The sequence below is a fragment of the Phodopus roborovskii genome, unplaced genomic scaffold (assembly GCF_943737965.1).
Source record: "Phodopus roborovskii unplaced genomic scaffold, PHOROB, whole genome shotgun sequence".
Classification (NCBI taxonomy): Eukaryota; Metazoa; Chordata; class Mammalia; order Rodentia; family Cricetidae; genus Phodopus; species Phodopus roborovskii.
The window spans coordinates 456,293-481,247 of record NW_026126721.1 but is presented as its reverse complement, the minus strand read 5'-3'; the positions used below and the strand labels follow the sequence as shown (position 1 = coordinate 481,247).

General features: G+C 39.3%; 3 protein-coding genes across 3 annotated transcripts in view; 2 read left to right on the top strand and 1 right to left on the bottom strand.

The window, feature by feature from the left end:
* Positions 1–9,375: 9,375 nt before the first annotated feature.
* On the top strand, positions 9,376–10,471 carry Rab9a (RAB9A, member RAS oncogene family). The gene has a single exon (XM_051174884.1). The coding sequence runs from the start codon at positions 9,405–9,407 to the stop codon at positions 10,008–10,010; it is 606 nt and encodes a 201-aa protein (XP_051030841.1). The 5' UTR covers positions 9,376–9,404; the 3' UTR covers positions 10,011–10,471.
* Positions 10,472–10,717: 246 nt separating this feature from the next.
* Ofd1 (OFD1 centriole and centriolar satellite protein) overlaps positions 10,718–24,955 on the top strand; it is a 52,018-nt gene continuing 37,780 nt past the window's right edge. Inside the window, exon 1 of the mRNA XM_051174882.1 lies at positions 10,718–10,784. Coding sequence (XP_051030839.1) covers positions 10,761–10,784 — 24 coding nt within the window. The 5' untranslated portion in view covers positions 10,718–10,760. The remainder of the gene's footprint in view (positions 10,785–24,955) is intronic.
* Trappc2 (trafficking protein particle complex subunit 2) lies at positions 15,200–21,192 on the bottom strand. Its single transcript, XM_051174885.1, has 4 exons — positions 21,084–21,192; positions 18,187–18,331; positions 17,373–17,458; positions 15,200–15,931 (listed from the first exon to the last, which is right to left on the bottom strand). The coding sequence occupies exons 1-4, from the start codon at positions 21,174–21,176 to the stop codon at positions 15,833–15,835; spliced, it is 423 nt and encodes a 140-aa protein (XP_051030842.1). The 5' UTR covers positions 21,177–21,192; the 3' UTR covers positions 15,200–15,832.

Here is a 24,955-nt window from a genome sequence, read left to right as displayed (position 1 = left end):
GGCTATCAAAAATAAGAGGAAGAGCTGACATATAAGTATAGCTAGAAATAATAATAGAATAACAAAAGTAAAAAAAGGAAATGATTTATTTTAGCATTTATTTGCATTTCACCATGCACAGAGCATTTTACTCAATGTGGTGAACAAAAATAGGACAAATGAATTGTCTTCATTAGGCTTTCTGGTGCTGTGATAAATTACCATGTCCATCTGCCTCCATACCAGGTTAACGCTCTACTGAGTTACTACAATTTACAACTCTCAGGTCATAAGCTGTTGATGAGGGAAGTCAAGGTAGGAACATGAGGCAGGAACTGATGCAGATCGTGGAGGAATGCTGTTTCCTGGCTTTTTCCTCATGGCTTGTTCAACCTACTTTCTTACAGCACCCCGGGGTGGCTGTGTACTCTGACTTCAATCACAGGTTTGCTCACAAGCCAATCTAAAGGGGGCACTTTCTCTTTTGAGGTTCCCCTCTTCCAAAAAGCTGTCAAGTTGACATAAAACTAGCCATCACATGAATGGATGCCATGGTGTTGTATACCTCCTGGGGACTTGACATTGTAATTGGGAAACAGACATATGCAACTTGGAGCATGTAAGCAAGTGGGAAATCATAGTGAAGGTAAGAATGATAGTGAGTACAAAGAGAAGAGAAAGGGTATCTTGGAGGCTTCTTGTGTGAGGTGATCTGACCTAGGCCCCTGATGATTGAGTTTTGTAACCTTTGTGGTAGGAAGTTGCATCCTGTCATAGCCCAGGCAAAGATGGGGAATCCACTGGAGGCAGCTGTAACTTTGGATGGGAGTGGTGAGTTGTGATGATATTGGGACAGACTTGGCAGGGTGGATAGCAGTAGTGCTCTAACCTGCTGAGCTCTCTCCAATCCCCTTACTTAGCTGTAATTTCTACTCAGTCATCTAAAGATTCTTTAAAACAAAATTTCATTTTCTTTTGGACAGGTCTTTTTTTTTTTTTGTCTCAAAAGTTGATAACCAAGAAGAAAATATGGACATTTTAATAATGGTATATAATATGTGCTTCTGTTGTTGTGAATATTTTTAACAAGCATATTTCATTTAGTAGAAGGCATGGTAGATATGTACTAAATTCTGAATGGTAAATGTTAGGAGCATGGCAAAGAGGTTCATTCAGAATTGGAAGTTTTTGAGAGGGGGTGAGGTACAGCTGCATTGGCAAGTGGATGTAATAGCAAGGTATCAATAAAAGGGGTGGGGGTTTGGGTGAACAACAGGAAGCTGGAAGCCTTATAGTGAAAGTGGAATCTTAAAGAGAGAAGGGAATATCAAGTACTACTGGTACTTCAGACTAGCTGACACCATTGGTAGTGTGAAAGATGGTGAAGTATCCATTCTAGCTCTATTTGAGTTTACTTGCAGCTTATTTGTTTCTGTGGCAGCCAGTTATTTTTCTGGGCTCTATCTTACCATTAGTGAAGGTGTCTCAGTGGCTTCTCTCCTTCCCTCCCTCTCTCTCTCTCCCTCCCTCTCCCCCTCCCTCCCTTCCTCCCTCCCTCCCTCTGTCTCTCTTTCCTTTTTGTGTGGTTTTTGAGTTAGGGTTTCTCTGTGTAACAAGTTCTAGCTGTCTTGGAACTTACTCTGTAGACCAGGCTGGCCTCAAATTCAGAGATCTGCCTGCTTCTGCCTCCCTTGAGCCACCAACACCTGAGTGGCTTTTCTTAATTCTAGGGTGTAGAGAGAAATCCTTCCAGTGGCTTCTAAAACCCTTCCTATGCAGGATTCCCTACCTCTAGTTCCATTTTCCTAGTAAACTTAATTCTTCACTTGCGTCATGGTCTCCCAGTCAGTGCCAGCCAGCATCAGGGTTCCTTGGTTTGGTTTGGGCCATTGTCCTGGTTCTATCTCTTCTCAGCTCCACTGTCTTAATCTGCTTTCTTGAATCAGATACCCTCTTCCCTTGCAATCATACATTGCTTCCTAAGGGCAACATGTGGCTAAAATGATCATTGAGACATGGTTGGAATATAACACACTCGAAACCTATATTCAGGCTCTTATTAACACATTGTAATACAACCTGGTTGTTCACTGGTACTGGAAGGTAGTTTTTCCTTACCTGTAGCTTAGCAGTTGGCTTGTGTTTATAGGGTAATGCTGTATGTAAATAAGTCATGATGGTGGCTGGCATCACATACTGCTCTGTGAGATACTGGCAGGCAAGGCCTAGGCCTGACTATGGGAACCTCATATTTGTACATTGTAATCCTCACTGGAGGAAATAGTGGATAGAGTGCCCTGCAGTAGTTCAGTTTGTTCTTTGGTTTTCAGCTAAATGTGAATAGTTGTATTCTGTTGTGTGTGCCTCTCACTTTGTAGGACCTACTACGGTTGTGACTTCATGTAGGTGGTACCTTCAGGGCAGAACTGTGTGGTTTGCATCATTAATATGTGGCAATACTAGGTGCTGTCTAAATATGTGATGAAAAGCTGCTTTCATCCATTTTCTGAAACTGGAGGCTTCTGTGGAGAGGATTTAGAGAGCTGCAGACTTTGACTCATGTTTCACTCAAACATTTTGAAATATAGCACACTTGGTTGGGGATGTTGCTCAGTTGGTAGAGTTCTGCCTAGCATACATGAAACCCTGGGTTTGACTCTCAGCACCTCACAAAACTGGGTATGCAGGTGCATACCTATAATCTTGGCATTTTGGAGGTAGAGGCAAGAGGTTCAGAAGTTTCAAGCTTATCCTTGGCTAAGTACCAAGTTTGATGCCTCCCTGTGGTGCATGAGACCATACCTCAAAAATCCACAGGAACAGAAACCCAGAGCATACTCAGGCATGCGTTATGATACATATTGGCAGTTTATCCCACTAGTTCTGTTGAATTAACTTGTTCTTGTGCAGACTAGATGTTGGAACAAATGAAAGATTTGCGGCTTCCACCTGCTTATTTCCTTTATAATTGCAGCAACAATAGTAAACCCCTCAAAAAAAAAAAAAAAAAAAACCTGCACTTTGTGTAGCCCAGTGGGTTAAGTGCTTGGACTTTGGAGTATTCTTCTATATTAGTAATCTTGCTAGCTGTGTGATCTTGCATCATATGTAAGCTCTCGAGCCTATTAGAGGCAGTAATAGGAAAAGCCATGTCTAAATACAGTTCCATTGCTGTGAAGAGACACCATGACCAAGGCAACTTATAAAGGAAAGCAGTTAATTGGGGGGATTGATTACAGTTTCAGAAGGTGAGTCCTTGACTGTCATGGCAGGGAGCATGGCAGCACGCAGGTAGGCATAGCATTCAGGCAGGTAGGCATGGCATTGGAACAGTAGCTGAGAGCTTATATCTAATTCACAAGCATAGAAAGAGAGACTAACTGGAATGGCTGGGTTTTGAAACCTCAAAGCCCACCCTCAGTGACACACCTTTTCCTACAAGGCCACACCTCCAACACTTTACCAAATAGGTAAGCTGTAGAGGCTACTCTCATTCAAAACACCACAGAAACACTTGAGTAAATGTGGGGTTACAGGGCATATGGCATACAGGGCTCTGTCATAGTTAGGTGCTGCTGTTTTATTCTTAATCCTAACTCAGCATTTTAAGGAGTCATGCTTTAATTGATTGGATGTGTAAGTTAAGGACTGCTATATGTAAGTTTCACAAAAATACCCTTTTTAAAAAGTGATGGGGTTGGGGTGCTGGAGAGATGGATCATTGTAAAAGAGAACCTGCTGCTCTTCCAGAGGATCTCAGTTCAATTCCTAGCATCCATGACAGGTTGTCTCACAGCTCTTTATAACTCTACTGTGGGCTTGGTGGAGTTGGTGGGATCTAGCTTCTTTTTGTGGTCTCAGCCATCACTCCCCTACACATAGCATACACTCACAACACACACACAGTGAAAAGTATTTTTAAAAGGTGGTGTGTGGCTGTGTGTGTGGGCTCCTTTGGCTTCCTAATGAAGGTCTGCATATAATTTGTTCTGCTTATAGTGGTTTATGGCCATTAAAAACTTGTCTGTAAACTTGCCTACTTGGCACTTCGTGTTCTCATCCCACAGAAAGTTCCTACACTCTTCTAATAAGCCTACCACTGTGGTAAAACACCTGTGTGCAGTTACCTGAGTAAATGTTCCAGTAGCCCTTGAGTCAGATACCGCTGTCCCTGCTGTTCCCATGGGGTTTTAGGGAATTAAGTTCTCCCACCCTTGGGCTGTTCCCCTTGCTTTGGTGGTCCTAGGTTTCATGACACTGCACTGCCTCCTGGCCTTAGCCTAACTTTATATGGATCATATTGGTGCCTCACTCTCCCTTAACTTCTGTTTTCCCTGTGTTATTCTTATTTCATTGTCTGGGACATGGTTCTCAGGTACCCAAAATTTGGGCAAGTTTAATTCCTAGTATAATTTTATAGCTGTGCCTGCATGGGAAAGTTAGAAAAGAAGGGGGACAGGTAATCTTGACAGAGGAAAAACAATAATTAAAATGTAGTATTTGATGTAGGGCTGTTTTTAGGCTGAGATAGATAATAGATAGCATTTAGGTATTTTTAAATTAAAAATATAAATGTAGTCAAATGCTTTTTTAAAACATTTAATTCTTTTAACACTTAAAATTATGGAAACAGGCACAGGCCTGCATTCCTAGTTACTCTGAAGGCTGAGGTAAGAGGATTGAAAATTCAGGGTCTGACCTAGATTACAGGGCAGGTTCAAGGCCAGCCTAGACAGTGTAGTGAGACCCAATCTCAAAAGTAGTAAAAGGACTGGAGTTATATACTTCACTGGTAGAGCTTGCCTTGGGTTCAATCTGTAATACCATAGAAGAAAAAAATTCAAATTAAATGTACATCACTAATGTGAGCTTCAATTTTTTTTTTTCCTGCAGATAATGAGGCTTGAACTGAACTACTAAGGTAAGGTTCATAGTCTGAGTATTATGTTTTTTTTTATTCAAATGTCTTTATTTGTAGAATTTAGCTGTATTAAGTTATATTAAACTTAATGAGGATTATTGCTTTTAGATAGTCTTTGCAACTGTGGAATATCAGAGTTCACATTACATTTATTTTTAGCTGATATTTTAAAGTTACATGGTAGGATATGTTTATTCCTTTAGTTTATGATAAAGAAATCTCAAAGGTTCTGCTGCTTTTAGAAAAGAATAGAGGGGCTCAGTGGTTAATAGTGTTTGTACTCAGCCAGACGTGGTGGCACATTCCTTTAATCCTAGCATTTGGAAGGCAGAGGCAGGTAGATCTCTGAGTTTGAGACCATCCTGGTCTACAGAGTGAAGTTACAGTGGAAACCCTTTCTTGAAAAAATTAATTAAAAGAAGTGTTTGCACTTAGCAGTTTGGTTCCCAGCACCCATGTAATAAGCAGCTCACAACTGCCTGTAACTCTTGCTTAGGGGACTATAACACCCTCTTCAAGCCTCTGTGGGCATCCACACAATCAACACACACACACACACACACACACAATGAAAAGAACAGGAAACAGTTATTTCCATAAGCTTTCTGTGATTATGTTAATGAGTGGATTGAAGGAGGCTGGCTTCTCTTAAATATTGGGAACTAAGATGGTTTATATACTTATTCATTACACCATGTGTATTTGTGTACAACTCTAAGGTTAGAATCAAAGAGGTGGTCATGTGTATTAATAATGTTAGGAAAGGCCCATATGTTCCTAAGTAGGAATGTCTGGGAGCCCACAAACAGTAAATGTGCATGTCGAAATGTGGAATTTGCAAATGTAAACTTTCTTTTAAAATGTCATGAATATAAAAATCCCACAAAATTAGGATCACTACAATTATGTAAGTCTGTTTCCCTCTCACATCATGGCTCTTTAGTGTTTTTGTCAGTTAAAAACTGTGAGAAGAACATTGATTGGGGGTGATGGGAAAGGGTTTCCAATAGAGGCAGTGACCAAGCCGAGGCGGCTTGAGGGCACAGCAGTGAGTTTGCGGTGAGAGTAGAAGCAGCGCCAAGCTGAGGGAGCAGCATGTGCTTTGTCAGAGGTATAGACAGTGAGTTGTATGACCTTATTCCTGTGAGTAAACCATCCACTCACCCAGATAGGAATGGGCAACAGAACCACTAAAGACTAGCTTGGTGAATCATTGTGTTTTGTCGGAGTTCCTTACAGGAGGAATATGGGGTGAGGTGTTAACTTGGAGGAACAGAAATGCCTATACACAGCTGCATCGCTTCCCATTATTGGTGACAGCTTGTGAAAGTTGGAAAACCTGGAGCTCACTGCACAGCCTGCAGGTAGCACAACAGGTTCGAGAGTGTCCATTCCTGCTGGCTAGGTTGATCTGAGCCTTTTCTAGGCAGCTCTGCCCCTCTTTGTTTCTCCTAAGCCAGTGATTCTTAACCTTCCCAATGCTGTGACCTCCATCCAAAAAGTTATTTTCATTGCTACTTTATAACTGTATTTTGCTACTCTTCTGAATTGTAATGTAACTAATATGCGATGGTTTAGGAATCCTAGTGAAAAGGTGATTGTACCTCTAAATTGTTGCAACCCACAGGTTGAGAACAACTGTTCTAAGCACTTTAGCTAGTCTCTGCTTCTTCCAGGTGGCTGTGCTAGTCTGTGAGTCTTATTTGCAGCTTTGCTTGTCTAGGAATGACTCTCTCTCTCTCTCTCTCTCTCTCTCTCTCTCTCTCTCTCTCTCTCTCCCCTCCCTCCCTCCCTCCCTCTCCCTCTTCCTCTCCCTCTCTCTCTCTCAGGAACCTAAACTATTATGAGTTGTTTAATTCTTCTTTTAATGAGTTTCTGTAGGGATTTTACTTTCCTATAAACACTCTTTCTAAAGATTCCCTCCAAAATGGTAGGTTTTAATCTGGGAGGAAACTATTATACAGCAGTTGTGGTGGGATGGCCAAGCCAAAGTTGAGTTAAGCCTGGGTAATAAATCATTGGAGAATTTTAATAATTTTGAGTGAGTTTCAGATGTTTTCTCTATGCTGAAATGCAGCACATTCTGAGAGATGCATCATAACATGATTTCAGTGTACTGTGAACATCCTCCAGGGTGCTTACATAAACCTAGGTGGGGTTGGTCAGTCACTCGCCAGGCCCTCATTGTGAAACTGGGTAAGCAGCAGCTATGTGAGGCTTGCTATTGGCTTCACCCTTGTGCTGTCTTGCCATTATCTCTTGAGTGCTAGGTGGGATTACAGGCATATACCACCACACCCAGGTTTTGATAATTTTTTATTCATGTTTTCCCACTGACTTGATTTCTCTCACTATCTAAACTACTGTTTTTTTCTTTTATCAGAATTTTAGAAATATAGCTAGAAATGCAGAATTCTTGTATGTTACAGAAGTATTCTGTAATACTCGATATCTTCACATTTAATAAGGAGACAAACAATGTCTATTACACTGGTTATAGAAATTTATTCTAGCAGACAAAACAATTATTTTATTTCTTTACTATTTTACCACCATGGGAGTCAACAATATGCACTTTCATGATAAAGCTAATGAGTATTTTTATTTTAGAACTCTTATCCAATATAACTGGAGACTTTAAATGTAGTCATTTGAATTAGCCTAAGATTAAATAAATGGGGCCAGAAGTGTAGCTCAGTGGTAGATGCCTTAATGCTTAACATGCACAAGGCCCAATCCCCAGCATCTAAATTAATTAAATTCAGTTCCTTATTAATCAAGTGCTCCATAGCCACATACAGCTAATGAGTACCATGTTGAACTTTTCTATCATTATATAAAAATCTTTTGGACAGTGCTAATGTAAGAAACTCAATTTTCCTTCATAAAATTTAATATACTTAACAGATACTTAAATCAGAAATATTTACATATTAGATGATTTAGTTTGATTCAACTTAAGTAGAAACAAAGGCAAATAGGAGTATGGAACAAACAGGATTTGACTTAGGTTAATATTCGGAAAGATGAGGTTAGGTTTTGTGGGCTTTTCCACCCAGAAGTTTTGTGTATGTTTCATTTGTTTGTTTTTGTCTTTTGAGATAGGGTTTCTCTGTGTAGCCCTGGCTGTCTTGGAACTTGCTCTGTAGATCAGGCTGGCCTTGAACTCACAGAGATCTGCCTGCCTCTGCCTCCCAAGTGCTGGGATTAAAGGCATGTGCCATGACTGCCTGGCTTTGAAGGGTTTTTTTTTGCAATAAAATTAAAAAAAAAAAAAAAAACATCAAGTGGGGACAGTGCCATCAGTAGGGACTGAAGTAGCCATCAGTTACAGGCATCAGAAGTATCATCCCCATAGACTGACTCCTATAGTGTAGGAAAGTTGTAAACTTCTGTACTTGGATTTCTTTAAAAGGTATCTATCTTGTATTAACACATTTTCATTTAAGATTGATTTTCATTTTACTTTATACACATATGTGGGGCTGGGGAGATAACTCAGTTACTAAAGTGCTTGTTCTACAAGCATGAGGATCTGAGTTGGGATTCCCAGTACCCATGTGAAAATCTGGCTATGGAAAATGAACCTGTAATGCCAGCACCAGTGAGGAAGAAACAGGAGGGTGTCTGGCTTGCTTGCTGGCCATCCAGCATAGCAACATCAGTGGAGCTTCAGGTGAGAGATCTTGTCTCAAACTCCACCTCCCTGCTCAAAAATAACAATGGTGGAAAACATCTGGCATTGACCTCTCTCCTCCATGCATGTTTATATGTGCATACACATACACACTCGTGCACACACACAAATATCCACACACAGATAGGGCAGCGTTGGTACATATTTTCTGAGTCAGAGCTGCCCAAATGAATTCTTGAGTCTTATGCTCTATTATATGAGAAAGTCCATGCTGCTGTCACTGATCTTAGCAACTCAAAATAGTGTTTCCAATGAAGACAGCAAACTTTTTGTACTCTGGTTGGTTGATTTTTATTTCTTAGCTGAATCAGTGAGAATCTGAAAGCATCTGACTTTCCTGCTCAATAGTGCATATATCTGAGGTGACAAGGGGAAGGGCAGTAGGAACATCTGTCAATGAACTAGGGACTGAAGAGCTGTTGTTAAAGAAACCTATGGACTTTGGACTCTTGCCACCTTTATCAGTTTAGGGTGGTTGGGGCTAGGAGGAGTTTATGATAGTGATGGCTCAGAAAGGTCTTTGGAGTTAGCTATGATTCAAGGAAGGGCAAGAATGAGACTTTACTGTTATTTCTAGGGAATAATGAAAATGGATCGGGAATGGTACATGTTTAAGTGACAACAAATGACAGTACTCATTATTTGGGTAGTTCCTTTGCAAAGAGGAATCGGGGTTATGTGTTTTTATTTCATTTAAATGTTGATTTTGTTAGAATTGTGTGGATTGAAACAGTGTAAATGCATGTAACAATACCTCCCCCTTTTTCTTTTTTTACAGGATTCTGAAAAAAAACCATACTATTAATAATGGCAGGAAAATCGTCTCTTTTTAAAGTAATTCTTCTTGGAGATGGTGGAGTTGGCAAAAGTTCTCTTATGAACAGATATGTAACCAATAAATTTGATTCCCAGCTCTTCCACACAATAGGTGTGGAATTTTTAAATAAAGATTTGGAGGTGGATGGACATTTTGTTACCATGCAGATTTGGGACACAGCTGGTCAAGAGCGATTCCGAAGCCTGAGGACGCCATTTTATAGAGGTTCTGACTGTTGCCTGCTTACTTTTAGTGTTGATGATTCACAAAGCTTCCAGAATCTGAGCAACTGGAAGAAAGAATTCATATATTATGCAGATGTGAAAGAGCCCGAGAGCTTTCCTTTTGTGATTTTGGGCAACAAGGTTGACATAAATGAACGGCAGGTATCTACAGAAGAAGCCCAAGCCTGGTGCAGGGACAACGGCGACTATCCTTACTTTGAAACGAGCGCAAAAGATTCCACCAATGTTGCAGCTGCCTTTGAGGAGGCCGTTCGAAGAGTTCTGGCTACAGAAGATAGGTCAGATCACCTGATTCAGACAGACACAGTCAATCTGCACCGAAAGCCCAAGCCAAACTCATCTTGTTGTTGATGGCATTAAAGAGATGGTCGGTGCATTCTACAAACACGCACACACACATGCACGCACGCACGCACACACACATGAGGAAGGTGGAAATGAGAATTCATACTTGCAGGAGGGTTCATCTACTAATAAAATTCAACTAACGAATGAATATTGCTGCCTCATTAGTTGGTGGGAGAAGGGACACATGCACTCTGGAGGAAATCTATTTACTCAGTAATGGCACCTTACATTTATAAATTGTAATGGTGGTCTAATGTTTAAAATGTTAGTGCTAATAAGATGACCAAGAATTGAATTGTAATTCAAAAACCTTGACTATTCTAGAAATTACACTTAGGTTGTCCCCCCCCCAAGAAAATGGAGAATTACTTTTATATGTGTATATTTTTATGTAATTAGCATTCTATTCTTGGTCCAAGGAAGTAAATTCCTGTAGCAGTACTATTAAAGATTAAAATATAATGTGTTTCTTTATGTTGCAATGCTTTTTGATTTGATCACCATCTCTTTAAGATGACTTTTCTTATTCGAATCTATCACATTAATTTATTCAGTTGTGTGGCACACACAAATTCCCCTTCCCAACAAAGGAGCTAGCTTTTAAAAAAGTATTTCAGGTTGACCTTGAACTTCTGCTCTTCTTGCCTCCACCATCTAGGTGAGGAATTACAGGCATGAGCCTGTGCTGACATGTCTAAAGGCATGACAGGTGAGCTGTATTTTCAGCTCAGGATTGTACTTCCTGAGAGGGTAATGAAGGCAACTGGATTTATGCAGGTATTTCCTTGGTATCTTTGTCACTATTCAGTGATTTACTCTCAAAACTTTATTCTAAAAAGACAACTTGCAGCAATGATCTGTGATGAAACACCATAACCAAAAAGCACCTTGGGATGGAAAGGGTTTATTTGGCTTACACTTCCACATCGTCTAAGGAAGTCAGGATAGGAATTAAAAACAAGGCAGGAATCTGAAGGCAGGATCTGATGCAGAGGCCATGGAGGGGTCATGCTTACTGGCTTGCTCAGTCTGCTATCTTACAGAACTCAGGACCACCAGACCTTACCCACAATTGGTTGAGCCCTCCCATACCTTATAGGCTTGCCTGATGTTATTGTGGCACTTTCTCAATTGAGGCTTTCCTCACGTAAGCAATTCTTTCATGAGTTGATTTCATATGAGGTATCACTGACAACACAACAGTCCTGTGGAAGCATGCCAATCAAATTCTAGCCTGACTGCTCTTAAAATATGATTAAGACCCTTCCTTATACTTAAGGACATACTAGAGTAGGAGAGTGAATTCCTAGGCAGGGAATTGGGGGGTGGTAGAATTTGAAAAAATAATCCGTGTCTTTCTTGACCAAACCCATTGGAAACTAAGAGGAAACAAATCATTGCAGTAAGCTTAAGTTTTTAAAAATAATTTCCTAGCAGGAGGGACAGTTTTTGTCATATGGGAACATTTTCAATTGGGGCAATTCAAACTCATGCTACAGTGAACTTCCATTGATGTACATATGTATGTATGTATGTATCTGGATGGATAGATTTATTAGACAGTGTAGTCTAGGCTGGCCTTGACCTCCTTCCTGATCCTTTATTAATAGGGCTGTATTAAGCCCCCACCCAAATGGCCTCAGTTTAATCAGTTCTTCAAAGGCCCTGCATTAAACATGCCCTGCATTAAACAGTCACATTTTTAGTTTTTTCTTTTTTTAATTTTTCTGTTGATGTGGTTAAATATTCTAACAAAAGCAACTTAAAGAAGAACAGGTTTATTCTTGCTCACAGTTCTATCATGGCTTGAGCTTCAAGAACAGTCACAAAAGAGCAAAACATGCATGTTTGTTGAAGAAGCAGCTGAAGAGGTGAACTCTAGAATTTGGAGTCAAATATGATGGATGGCAGAAGTCAGCAGAAACAAATGATCCATACATATGGGAGAGTCAGATCAGCAACTTGGTTCTGTTAGGAGAGGTGGAGTTCCTTAAAGGGAGCTCATATATACCCTCTTGGGTTTCAAGCACCAGATGAATGAAATGAGCATATGACCACGAAAAGGTGTGGTTGAGGATTTTATTATAGATACGAGAATACAGTCATAGCTATTTGTTCTGAATTTCTTGGAGACCTGACGCCAATGTCCACACAGTCCAGAATCCCTTGCCTAGGGGATGGTGTCACCTACAGTGGGTGGGTATTTTCACTTCCATTCACACAAGGTGATCAACCATTGGGAATTCCCACATAATTTTAGATTGTGTCAAGTTGGTAACACAATCAGGTTTTGGAGGTTAAGGTTTCAATATGAATTTTAGGGGGACATAACTCAGCCTATAGATATGTTGAGGTTTTTACTATACACAGACACATGTGTATTGAGGGTTACTTTCTGGAGGATAGGTATTTAACAGTAGTATGGGCAACTTTATCAGTGCCTATACCAATGAGGAATATGACTTCCTCTCCCCTCAAGGGACCATCAACTGCCTACAGATCCTGAGGAGGGGTAGGGGGCCTCATGAGCCCCTCCTTAGCAAATTTTAACTGCCAGTAAGTCCTCAGGGAAGGGGGTGGGACCCATGAGTTCCTCCATAGTAGAATATCAATGCACCCAGTCTTGTGTAGGTAATCACAGCTGCTGAGTTCGTCAGTGCAGTGATGTATTTTTTTATTTGTAGATTGAATGTCCTTTTAGCTTTTGTTTGTTTAATGAGACACAAACTCTTGTAGCTGAAGCTGACATTAAAAGTCCTGACCTTCCAGCTTCTATCTCCAGACACAGGAATTTCATGTGTGCAAAACCCCATGACTTTTTTTTTAAAAACATTTTAACTTTAAAAAATATTTTCATAACTTTCAGTTTACTATTGAAGGTTTATATTAGTTGGTTTTTAAAGCTGACTTTCAGAAGGTTAGAGCTAGGCATCAAGCAGTGATCCAAAGAAGTTTTGTGTCTATCGAGAAAGTACCCAGCTTCACACTGTGTATTAAAGGAGTACCATGAGTACTGGCCAATTTATTACACATACCTTAAGAATAAAACCTTAAGGGATAGCCTTGGCATTAAACTAGCTAACATTGAAAGAAAAGCATGAGTTAGATGTAGATAGCATTTTCTTTTGAGGAAAGTCAGGGGTGCAATGATGGCTGATATTATTACCTAGACATAGATGGATAATAAAGAAGAGCATGAGATGGGAAAATAAGCAGGTGTGTTGCAATAGAAGCAGTGATAAGCAGGTGCCCAGGAAGACAGCAGATAGATAGGAGGAACTGTCATGGTTCATCACTGCTTCCTGAGGAGAGAGGCCCTGTTGGTGGAGTTGCCATATGGTGTCTGACTTTCATTACAGTAGTCATATCTAGCTAAGGTTAAGCTGTGTAGTTATATAGAGCCTTCCATGTAAGCTCCGTTTTAAGTGATAAAGGTGCAGCTGGCCACTTGACCACTTGAACAAAAAATTTTCAGCTTTTACCCTTCTGAGAAACTTTGTAGTTGAAATTAAAACATCTCAGACATTCCTTGTCTCTAAACTGTTTTACATCTCTACACTAACTTTCATGTTAATCTAATAATGCCATGATGCAAGTTTTCTCCAAGAATAGTAAAGTGTTAAGTAGAAAAAAAAAATGGACCAATGTAAGTTCTTAGAGAAAAGGGCAGTCTAGGCAATCTGTGGTTTCTGGGATGCTATAGACTGTCAACTAGGAAGTATGAGAGTCTTAAAAATTAAAACATGCCAGGCCTTGGGTGGCCCACACCTCTAATTACAGCACTTGGGAGGCAGATCTCTGCTTTCAAGGCCAGACTGGTCTACAAACTGAGTTCCAGGATAGCCGGGGCTGTTAGAGAAACCCTGTGTCATAGCATATGTACCCTCCCTCTAAACTTCACACACACACACGCACACGTCAAACTTTAAAAATTAGTCACAGGGGGAGAGAGGAGTATGTACAGAATACTTAATAGTGCCTATGTATTAAAAATACACCAAAAACAGATGATACTGAGTGAAGTACCCTAAGAATTTCCAGCTACACAAACAGGTTTGTGGGTTTTTTTTTTTTTTTTTTTTTTGGATCAACTTTGGAGGATAAATGTATACTGTAAATTTACTGTCAACACAGACACTAGTCGGGATATTACCTATCAGATCTAAGACTTGTCAGATGAGTTTGCTTAATGCTGTAGCCATTACACAGGTTCTGGCTCCATGCCTCTATGCCTGAAAGGTGCTTTCCTATTTGAACACTCTGAGGTCCCAGTCACTGTGGACCTTCCCTTGAGCTACTTGACAGTCACATTTGAAAATTAGTTCTTTGCAATACACACACACAAGGTGAGTGGTCCTAATTCCCATCTTGCCCTCATAAGCCTGAAAAAAAAAGGCACTTTGCAAGGTGCCCTTTGCTTTCCAGGGCTAGAAGCCAAGTCTCACTCCTGACTTCATGCTGTAATGTGAATGCTGTGGCTGGTTGTCTGGAATTAAAGCATCTCCCTAGGTGTGGGTTATATGCTCATTGAGGGTGAGACAAGTTGTATATGATAATAAGTATGTATCTAGGTCTCTCCTATTAGTATTGTTCAATGTAACAAAGATTTATTGTTAATAGTATGTGCCTGCAAGTGCAGGTGTTCAGGGAGGCCAGAGGCATTGGATCCCTTTAGAACTGTTCCACCTTCGTGCTGGGAAGCTGACCCTAGTCATCTGCAAGAACAGAACATATTCTTATTTGTTGAGTAACATCTCTCCAGCCTCAAGTTCTAAATTTTTACCTGAGTGCCTTTAGCAGCTAGTGAGAGGTGATCTGTGATCTGAGTTGTAAAATGGGTTAAGGTATGCCATATTAGTTTTTAGACTTCAGTAGGGAAATGGGACTTAGAAAGTATTGGTGTTTGACTGCATTTTAAAAGTAGGTATTTAACTACCACAACCTTGAATGTAAATTTTTATTTAAGAAATCAAAGAGTGATGGTAACTTCACAAAAGGCTACAAGAAGGCTTATAACTACTTACCTAAAAATTAGAATAGAAAAAGTCTTCCAGTGTGTACATGAAAAGCTGGTTTACTTGTTTTTCCATGCCTATGTGTTCTTGTAAAATCAAACCAACATTTCTTATAGAAGAGGCCACGTCTGCCACCTCCCACTCCATATATAGCCTAAAAGGCTAAGAGCAAATGTTAGTGTGACACAGGCTTTTATTAGCAATACCAAAGCTGTATTACAACATGTTTAAGTACTGATAGAACAAGTTCATTAAACTTTTATTAGTTTACTAAGAAAAAGGAAACACAAGAATATAAGGTGACAGAGGCAACACACTTTGCGGTGGCCTGTAACTGGTCCAGTGTATATGGGTCTAGGGTTTAGAAGCAGGCAGGCATGTAACACTTGGCATTGCAGAGGCTTTCTGCTTCAGCTTCTTGGTACTGTAGTATACTATGCATTTTAAAAGAATCTCTCTAAAAGTCTAAGTAACTCAATTTCGTTCATGTCTGCAGAAGCATTTCATTTTAAATACATGTAACAAATATTAACTATGACATGTGCTTTTGAATTAATAAATTAAGATCAAATAATTTCAATCAGAAAAGTCAAAAGTTCATTCTCAAGCTTTTAAATAAAGATGTTTAAAATTACTGGTAAAGAGCTCCTTATAAATAACACTGTTCACAAGCAAATATTAATGCTGATAATCAACATGAAAATGTACAATTTTCAGTGAAAGTTTTCCAGACTATTTCAGATGACTTACAGTGCACACATTCCTGAGTATACACCATGATGGTGATACTCTTTCAGAGTTTTTCTCCATTTAGCTTAAAAGGTGTTTCTTCCCAAGAAACTGAACTTTTCTGTCAAATGCACTTGATCGAATAGGAGAATTGGGTTCATAAAATGGATTCATTGCAAACTAGGAAAGAAGAAAGTATTAGTCTGTTAAAGGAAAGAGGCTAATAAATCAGGTTGCTAAAGGAAATTTACATTTGAACTTAAAATTTAGCAAGACAATAGCCTGAGTATTATTTTTAATTTTCATCGAAAGTGCTTCATTATTAATATTTTTAAGAAGCAGATTTTTTAAAAAGGTACTTAAATATAGAGTGTAATCAGGAGGGTTAAAGAGAAAGACACCCAGGAAGAAAAGTACACCTAGGGCATTTGTGTTAAATTATAACATCTTTGTCAGGTGTAGGTATATACCCTTGTAATTTCTGCACTTGGGAAGTGCAGGAGGATCATGAATTCAAGGCTAGCTTTAGCTGCATAGTGAGTTCAAGACCAGGTAGGGTTACATGATATTGTCTCAAAAAGGCAAAGTGGCTCAGTGCCTAAAGGCAAGCTTGGCAATCAGACTTGTATCCCAGGACCCACATGGTGGAAGAAGAGGGCTGATTCCTGCAAGCTGCATAGCCCTCTCTCCATTATGTATATCATGGCAGGTGCCACCTCAGCCTAGCCCCCCCAGCCCTACAAAGAGACAAAAAAATACAACAGTAATCTTTACAAACAAACAAACAAACAACAAAAACAAAAAAGTCTCCTTAAAGAAAATTTTTCTGGGAGACAGTTTCTCATTCTGTAGCCTAGCCTGGCCTTGAATTGTGACTAGCATTAATCTCACTGGAATTCTTCCACAGTCTCCCAGGTCTTGAAATTTTAGCCTATGCTACCACACCTGTTTGTCTGAGATAGGGTATTATGTAATCCAAAGCAACCTCAAACTCACCATATGTCTGAGACTGACTTTCAATTCCTGATCGTCCGGTTCTGCCTCCCAAGTGCTGTGATCACAGGCATGCATCATCTTTCTGGCACCTCTTCAGGAATCCAGTATTTTAGTTTTGAGAAGTACCTGCAGCTAACCAGCTAACCTAATGGTAGTATAATTGATATGGCTTATATTCATTAACATGGATCTTTAATCTACCTTGTGTTCATTATAAATGTGAATATAATCTATATGGCCCTTTGAATTATGTAAACAAATGGTAAATGTCTAGTATGTTCAGTTAAAAAAAAAAGTTATACTGTTACTGCTATTAAGTACAGTCACTTTTCTTTTTTTCAAATTCTTGGGTAGCCCAGCTGGCTTCAAACTCACGATCCTCCTAAATGCTGGGATTAAAGACATCTGCCACTGTGCCTTGTATTCCTTTTAATCAAATCCTTTAACATAAAGTTAAAACTCATCAGTTCCTTAGCTAATATAAGTGTTTCATAACATATGTGAGAAAACACTAAAGTGGAATTACTAGTGATAAGAGAAACAATTTTTATGCCTTAATCAGGACTATGTCTCTAGCCTATCATTTTAAAAATCAGATTATTTTAAATTATAGAGTATACCATACCTTTATATACAAATCATAGACATCAGTAAAGAAGTTCTTTATTCCATCTTCTTGCCTCACATCATGAAGCATAATAAATCTCATATGTGAAAAAATTAAGGCATAATCTTTATTAGAAATGAAAAATTTAAAATAATCATCTGATAAGATAATCTATATGTTAGTCACATGAACAGTATTTTGTGATGGCAAAGCTAAATATATAAGCTGGCTTAAAGCCAATGTAACTTTACCTTAAGAAGAATGTAATCTTTTAAAGTTAGGAAACAGAGATAAAGTGAAATAGCTCTTGGTATGGTTCAGATAAACCTTAGTTTTACATGTGAGACACTTTAACAGTATCAATTAAACAAAACATGTTTACAAAAAAAAGCCTCATAAATGGAAAATTTTTTATCTCAGCCTGACTCTTTGAAGTTTTCAAATTCAGAGACTGCCTTTATGTTTCACGTTCTTGTTTTCTAACTCATCCTTTGGTTAAGTATTCGTGGTAATGTCTGAGGGGCATTTTCTTAACTGCTAACTGATGTAGGAGGGATGAGCCCATTTTGGGCAGTAAAATCCATCCATAGGCAGATGGGCCTAGGCTGTATAAGAAAGGTAGATGAATATAAGCCTGAGCAAGCCTAATATACAGGATTCTTCTATGGTCTTTGCTTCAGTTCCTGCTTGAGCTCCTGCCCAGACTTCCTTCAACAATGGGCGTATAACTTGGAAAGTGTAAGCTAAATAAACCCTTTTCTTCTGTAGTTGGTTTTGGTCATAATGTTTATAATAGCAACAGAAAGCAATCTGCAACATAAGGAAAGGATATGCCCTGCAGTCACAAATGCTGATACAAACCACTCATTGAATTTGTCCACAGTTTTTAAGTACATGTTATTAGAAAGCCACATGTTTTCATCCACAAGGTCTAGAGCAGCATGGGCTATAAACTGGTTCAGATGACGGTGATCATCCTAAATGACAGAATGGAGAAAGATGAACATTTCCATATGGTCTTGGGACCACAGACAATTCATTCTGAAATTCTGTCAATTTGTGTGCATCGTGTGTTCTTATTTTAGATATGGTCTTACTATGCAGCCTAGAATTGTCTTGAATTCCTCACCCTGCCTCAGCCTCCCAGGTGCTAGTATTACAGGTATGCACTAGCAGGCCTGGTTTTCATTCTGTACTTACATGTTTTTCTTAGGGGTGGATTCTTTGCATTTACTTAATGTATTGTCATCATGAAACATAAAAGATTATTTTTAGTCTTGATATCTATCACTCAAACAATAGGAACAGTCAATAAATGTCCTCAAGAAAATATTAAACATTGCATTTTGAATGCTGGAAGAAGGCAATTACCAAATTCTATAACTATTTAATCACATGAAAAGAGACTATTACTTTTAATGGGGGAAATAAGGCAGATCCTACTTTCTGGAAGCCCATGTCTTACTAGAAGAGAAGGTCTGTGTATGCAGATGTAGATTAAAGAGGGCACTTTTCCTAGACCAAAGTGGATGTTAAGGAAAGATGCAAAGGTATGCATGGATCCTCAATAGCCAGAAACAGATAGCTGATCAGAAACAGCAGAGATAGATGTGAAAAACTATGATAGGCTTCTTGCAGAACAAGAGTTTACATGGCTTTGGGATCTGGGATGAAGAGGGAGGTCATATTCAGCCCCAACCATGAATGGTCATCTCTGACAATAGTAAAAACAATACTGTCACAACCAGGAGTGTTCTCTTCCTGGGCAAAATGGCCTAACTGTAAAGAAGGTTGTAATGTCTTACTATATGTAGAAAGGACATTTACAACCTGGATGTTGTCTTACTTCTGTAGAATTCCCTTTCATAATGTTCTTTTTTCAAAAAACTACCTGCTATGATATAGGTAATATATAGCAATAGTTCTCGACCTTTGGGTTGTGACCCCTTTGGGGGTCAAACAACCCTTTCACAGGCTCTTCTAAGGTCACCTGCATATCAGATATTTATATAATGATTCATAACAGTAGCAAAATTAAAGAAGTAGCAATGAAAATAATTTTATGCTCGGGAGTCACCACAACATGAACTGAATTAAAGGGTTGTAGCATGAGGATGGTTGGGAACCGTTGCTAGTGTCTCCTTGAGGAAACGCATATGATCCTCAGAATATGGCCTTACTTAGAAACTGATGGTCACTGCAGATGTGGTTAGTTAAAATGAGGTCACTCTGGAGTAGAATGGGCCTCTAGTCAAGTGTTCTTGATGCCCTTGGGAAAAGGTTCACTGTACTGGTTCATACCTGTAACCCCAGCACTAAGGAGGTTGAGGACAGAGAATCAACCATGAATTGGAGGCCATCTTGGGCTATCTAGGGAATTTCCAGCCAGTCAGGGTTAGAGTGAAACTCTGTCACATCCTTTCCCCACTAGAAAAATAAGGGGGAGATTAGGACACATGAACACAAGAATGCTGTCAGACGACTACTATTATGCTGCCACAAGCCAAGGGAACTACTTTCTAAAGGACTGTGGCCTTGCCAAGTCCTCAATTTCAGACATTTGCTCCTAAAACTGTGCTACAATGCATTTCTGTTCTAAGCCACTCATTTTTTCAGAACTGTGCTATGACAGCCACAGGGAAGTAATGTAACCTTCTTATTGAGGAGGTTGTTCCCAGGATGGGGCTGGTGGAAGGTCACTAGTTGCCCAGGAACCCTTGCACAACTAAAGTATGTTTGTATCCCTAATGCTGCCATGCCAAAGATACTGAATCCTTAGAGAAATGGATACATTTTGTGCCTCAGCAATGTTTCCCATGCCTGTAAACTGATGACTATTTCAGAAGGATTGGCACATACTGGAGATGCTTTAAGAAGGTGACAGTAGCCAGAGAAAGTGCTAAGACCAAGTCAAATTAAAGTGTTTTCATGTACTGCTACCCAATAGGCCTTTGGAGTGCACAGACACTGGATGTGAGTGGTAACTCGCGTGGAACTATTGCTGCCACTACCTCAAAACAAAATTTAAGTGTTTTCCTAAAGACAAAGCTTTGAAATAACACAGGACTAATAACCAACAAAAATAATATGAACATATGGTTCTGGTATTTTGGTGGCACAATTGGAATAGCTGAAAAGTATCCCCTGCTTAAGATTATACATTACAGTTCATTTAAAAACCAACTTCTTGGCTTACTCTGAATGATGGGTATTAGGTTCTTGAATCTTGTTTGTCCTTTTGGAACTATTATGACAAGTAAATGTCACCTCTCCTGTTGCTTTTAGTTTCCTGACATAGCCTGGGTTCCAGTAGGATGGGGACAGTATAAGCAGTACTGCAAAAGCCACTGATATGAAGTGCTATAGTCCCAATGATAGGACAACATATGGAAGTAAGGTTCTTTTTTAATCCTCAGGTGTAAAATGATCTATGTCTGTTCTGCTGAAAAAATGTGATTTGCTGAAACAGAATGAACTATTGAAGCATTCTAAGGTAACAATTGTTTTAGGCCCCTGACAGGTGGGCTACATTTCCATATGCTTAAGAAGAATTTCACAGTGGGTGACACATCTTCACTCGTTGGTTTCTACCAGTCTGTGGGACTCCAGAGAAAGCCTTAATTTAATTGTTGCTATATCTCGGTTGCTTCGTCTCCAGATCTATTTCAGTTCTAAAACACATTACAAACAACCTAAAAATTCTTAAGAAGTTTAAGGTTTCATACATACTTTGGATTCAGCTTTCCCAGGTGGCAAAAATTCCATTTCAAAAACTGGATTATCATGGTGGCCAACAATTACAAAGTAGAAGCTTCCAGACATTGTCTTCAATATATAGCTCCTAATCAAATTAAAACAAACAACCAACCAAACACTTTTAGTCCCCAATACCATGACCCAAACTGATTAGCATGAAGTATAGAATTCTAGTTTTCTTTTTTGTTGACATTTTGAGACAGGGTTTCTTTTTGTAGCTGTGCCTGTCCTGGAACTCACTCTGTAGATCAGGCTGGCCAAAGATCAGCACTCACAGAGATCTGACTGCCTCTGCCTTCTGAGTGGTGGGATTAAAAATGTGTGCAACTACCTCCCAGCTCACTTTATTATTTTATGTTTTCTTACTTAAATTTGGCAACATGGTCTGCTTTCTGCTATACTAGCATAGGCATATGACTTTTGTACTATACATATTAAATATCTGTGATATGTCCTTTAGCACCCAATGTACTATATCTTCTGAAGGAAAATGGAAAATCTGTAATATATAAGTACTCTCATGATTGAAAAATTTTGAAACATTCGACTTGAGGGTCTCCATATTTGATGGAGTATATTTGGCTTAAGCTGGACTATACTGGTTAGTGTTCATACTAACACTTGGAAAGACAAATAGGGGTTGCTAGTTAGGTAAGTACAATAAAAAGTAGAAAAGGCAAAGGAAATAATTAGCTTGCCTCAGAAACGTTCAGGACACACCCTTCAGAGGAAGTTAAACCCAGTTATACCACAGACTGTTAGAGTATGTTTTTCTCTGCCAGTCTGGGCCCACCTCCACAGCAGTCCCAATGAACACACAGAGACTCTGTATTTGATATAATGCTGTTGGCCAGTTACTAGTTTCTTATCAGCTAGCTCTGTCTTAAATATTAACCCATTTCTATTAATCTAAGTATTTCCACGTGGTCTTATCTTACCGGAGAGAGGGGCTGGCGTTCTTCTCTCCATCCTCATCTTGGATCTTCTCCCTACTACTACTCCTCTCCTCCTAGTCTCCTCATCCCGCCTATCTTATTTTCCTATTGGCCAACAGTGCTTTATTCATTAACCAATAAGAGAATCATATTTATAGAATGACTTCTCCCATCGACAGACATTTTTATAAAAGAGATAATGTAAAATTTATTCACAGATTATACAGTGTATTTGTCTTCTTTCTATCAGAAGGATGTATGCTGCAAATTTAAGTCTCTGAAAATGCAAAGGTCTATGATATGTATTTTCATACACTAATTTATTAAACAGTTTACTGGGAATAGTAGACAAGCCTTAAACCCAGCACAAGGTAGGCAGAGGTAGGTGGATCTCTGTGATTTCCAGGCTAGGTTGACCTTTATAGCAAGTTCCAGGGCAGCCAGAACTATGTAACAGAGAGACTCTGTCTCAATACAACAAATAACAAAACTAAGAGACTGGGGTAGGGTGGGCAGAAATTAATTATTCCATGGTTTTACATTACATTTTTTTACATTTGTTAATTGTGTGTGTTGGGGGTGTGCCACAGCATCCACATGGGAGTCAGTCATTTCTTTCCTCAATGAGAGTTCCAGGGATCAAACTCAGGCTGTCAGGTTTTGGTGGCTAATGACTGCACTAGCCCTATTCCATGGCTTTCAATAGAAATTATCAGTTGGTAGATTGGTGGACTTTATTATACTTGTATTTTCAGTACAAAGGCTTTGGATTTACACAAAGCCAGGCTCTGACTTTTATTTGCAATGTGATCATAGGCACCAACTTAATCTCCCTGCCTGTTGATTCATCTATACAACAGTGGAAACACTGAAGCTACATTACTGATGCTTCTAGGAAGCTTCTTACAGAACCCAACATAGGTGAAGCAGAAAATTCTGAAGGAGGGTTGGCTAACAACAAGTATGTTATGTATAGTAACATGGAAGAATATAGGACGACATTGGGCTCTGACAACTAGTAACTTCCTGGACATCTGAGGACATGAGAGACCACAACTCACCAAGACTCTCTGGGTCTTCTGCTGATTCACACAGAAAAATCAATGAAATCCAAAGAAATCTGAAATGTGTTTCCTAATGAAGGAGAAAGCAAGACAAAACACTTTTAGTTCAAAATGGAAGGGTATGACTATGGAAGACAATCAAAGGATTCTTTGGACACAATTAATATTTAGAACATTATCTTGGACGGGGGCCTACCCCTGCAGGTTGCAGGCCAAAATATAACCTCACACATCCTCTTACTATAGCCTATAAATTTCTTTTTCTCTTAAATGGAAGAGGTGAGCATCAGTAACAGCGACCATCTAGCACACACAAGCAAAAGTATTTACTACTTAGTCCTTCCCAGAAACAGCTGATTGTTTTAGAAGAAAGGTAAAGAAAGAGTCCAATAATAAAAGTGAGAAACAAATATAAACAGGAATAATAGAAAAGCTATGCAAGGCTAGGGAGACTTTGTAGAAGTTTCAGAAGAAAGGAAAGGAGAACTTGGAATTTTAACTTACTAAACAATGATATCAAGCATTCTTGCTAGAATAGGCTGCAAGGCTGCAGTTTGCCAAGGGCAGGATTTATTTGGCTTAGCACACATATTCTTAAGCATAGGAGGGGGCCCTCAGGCAGCAGAAGGAAGCACGTGCACAAGAAAGATAACCTACATCATACCCCACAGTTGGTCCTTCATGGGCTGTGCAAATGCTAAAGAAGCATAGTGTCTAAGGATAGCACAAGATAAAAATAGGAACCAGAAGACAGACAGACATATGAGGGTTCTCTTACAACTTACCCAGCTGGGCAGTGAGACATCTTTCCCTTAGAACTTATTACCTGCACAAAACAATGGCTTTCCCAGGACATCCTCATGCATGCACAATGAACTTTGATCATCCCCACTTCTTCACTGCCCTGTCTTGTTGCTTCCTTCTTACAGATGCTCTCTATCAAATAGTCCCCACTTCTACTTTCATGTGCAAATGCCATTCAACCTAGATCCTATATGTAAAAGAAAGCAAGCAGCATTTCAACTCTGGAAATGAGCATCTACAATCTTTTAGCAACTATTCTCAGGCTTACCTCACACTGGGTATTGGGTAAAGGTGACACATCTTTGTTGTCCACGCTAATGAACATTTTGCCAAGGTAGAAATGTTCTACAATCGTACAGTCTAATATGGATATCTCTAGCATGTGAAATAAAGCTAGTATAACTGCAGAACTAAATTTTTAATTTATTAGTTTGAACTAATATTTGTGCAGGGCTAGCACTTCCAGTTGAGCAGCTCAACTCTAGATCAACTATTCTAAACTCTATAAATCCTCTGCACCTTCTCAACCCCACAAAACAAGTACTACTATTTAGAGATCCAACATATAAAACAATACAAGCTGTCTCATGCCTGTTTCCCAGCACTTGGGAGGCTGACACAGGAAGGTTACTGGCTCTGAGGCCAACTTGAACTAAATACTGAGTTCCAGAACAGTCTGAACTAGAGTGAGAACCTCTCTCAAAATAAGAAATAACAAACACAAAGTAACTGTTGTGGCTAAAGGTGCCTATGCTGACCAATGTCTGCTCATTTTCTTCAATGCCCTAGAGACCCCGGAAGCATCTCTCTACAAGGAGAGTTTGAAGAGGTGGGCACATATAACTTGGTGGATGATTATATTGGGGCACAGAAAAAAAGGAAGAATCCAGGATGGTTTCAAAATGCCTAGCTCAAGTAAGCCTGATTAATGATCCTCCCTGTCTGGAGATTTCCACATCCTAATATCTGAACTTCTGAATATGTTATGGTTCCTGTGGATAAAAAGGTTCTTATTAGCTGATCTCAAATAGAGAGATTAAGC

What these genes read in the sequence shown, in the direction of transcription:
- Rab9a (XM_051174884.1), top strand. Translation starts at nt 9,405, where the DNA reads ATGGCAGGAAAATCGTCTCTTTTTAAAGTAATTCTTCTTGGAGATGGT.
- Trappc2 (XM_051174885.1), bottom strand. Translation starts at nt 21,176, where the DNA reads ATGTCTGGAAGCTTCTACTTTGTAATTGTTGGCCACCATGATAATCCA. An exon ending in CTGGGAAAGCTGAATCCAAA is followed by an intron (nt 18,332 to 21,083) that starts GTATGTATGAAA and finishes TCTGTCATTTAG; the next exon opens with GATGATCACCGTCATCTGAA. An exon ending in AGCATTTGTGACTGCAGGGC is followed by an intron (nt 17,459 to 18,186) that starts ATATCCTTTCCT and finishes TAATTTTTTCAC; the next exon opens with ATATGAGATTTATTATGCTT.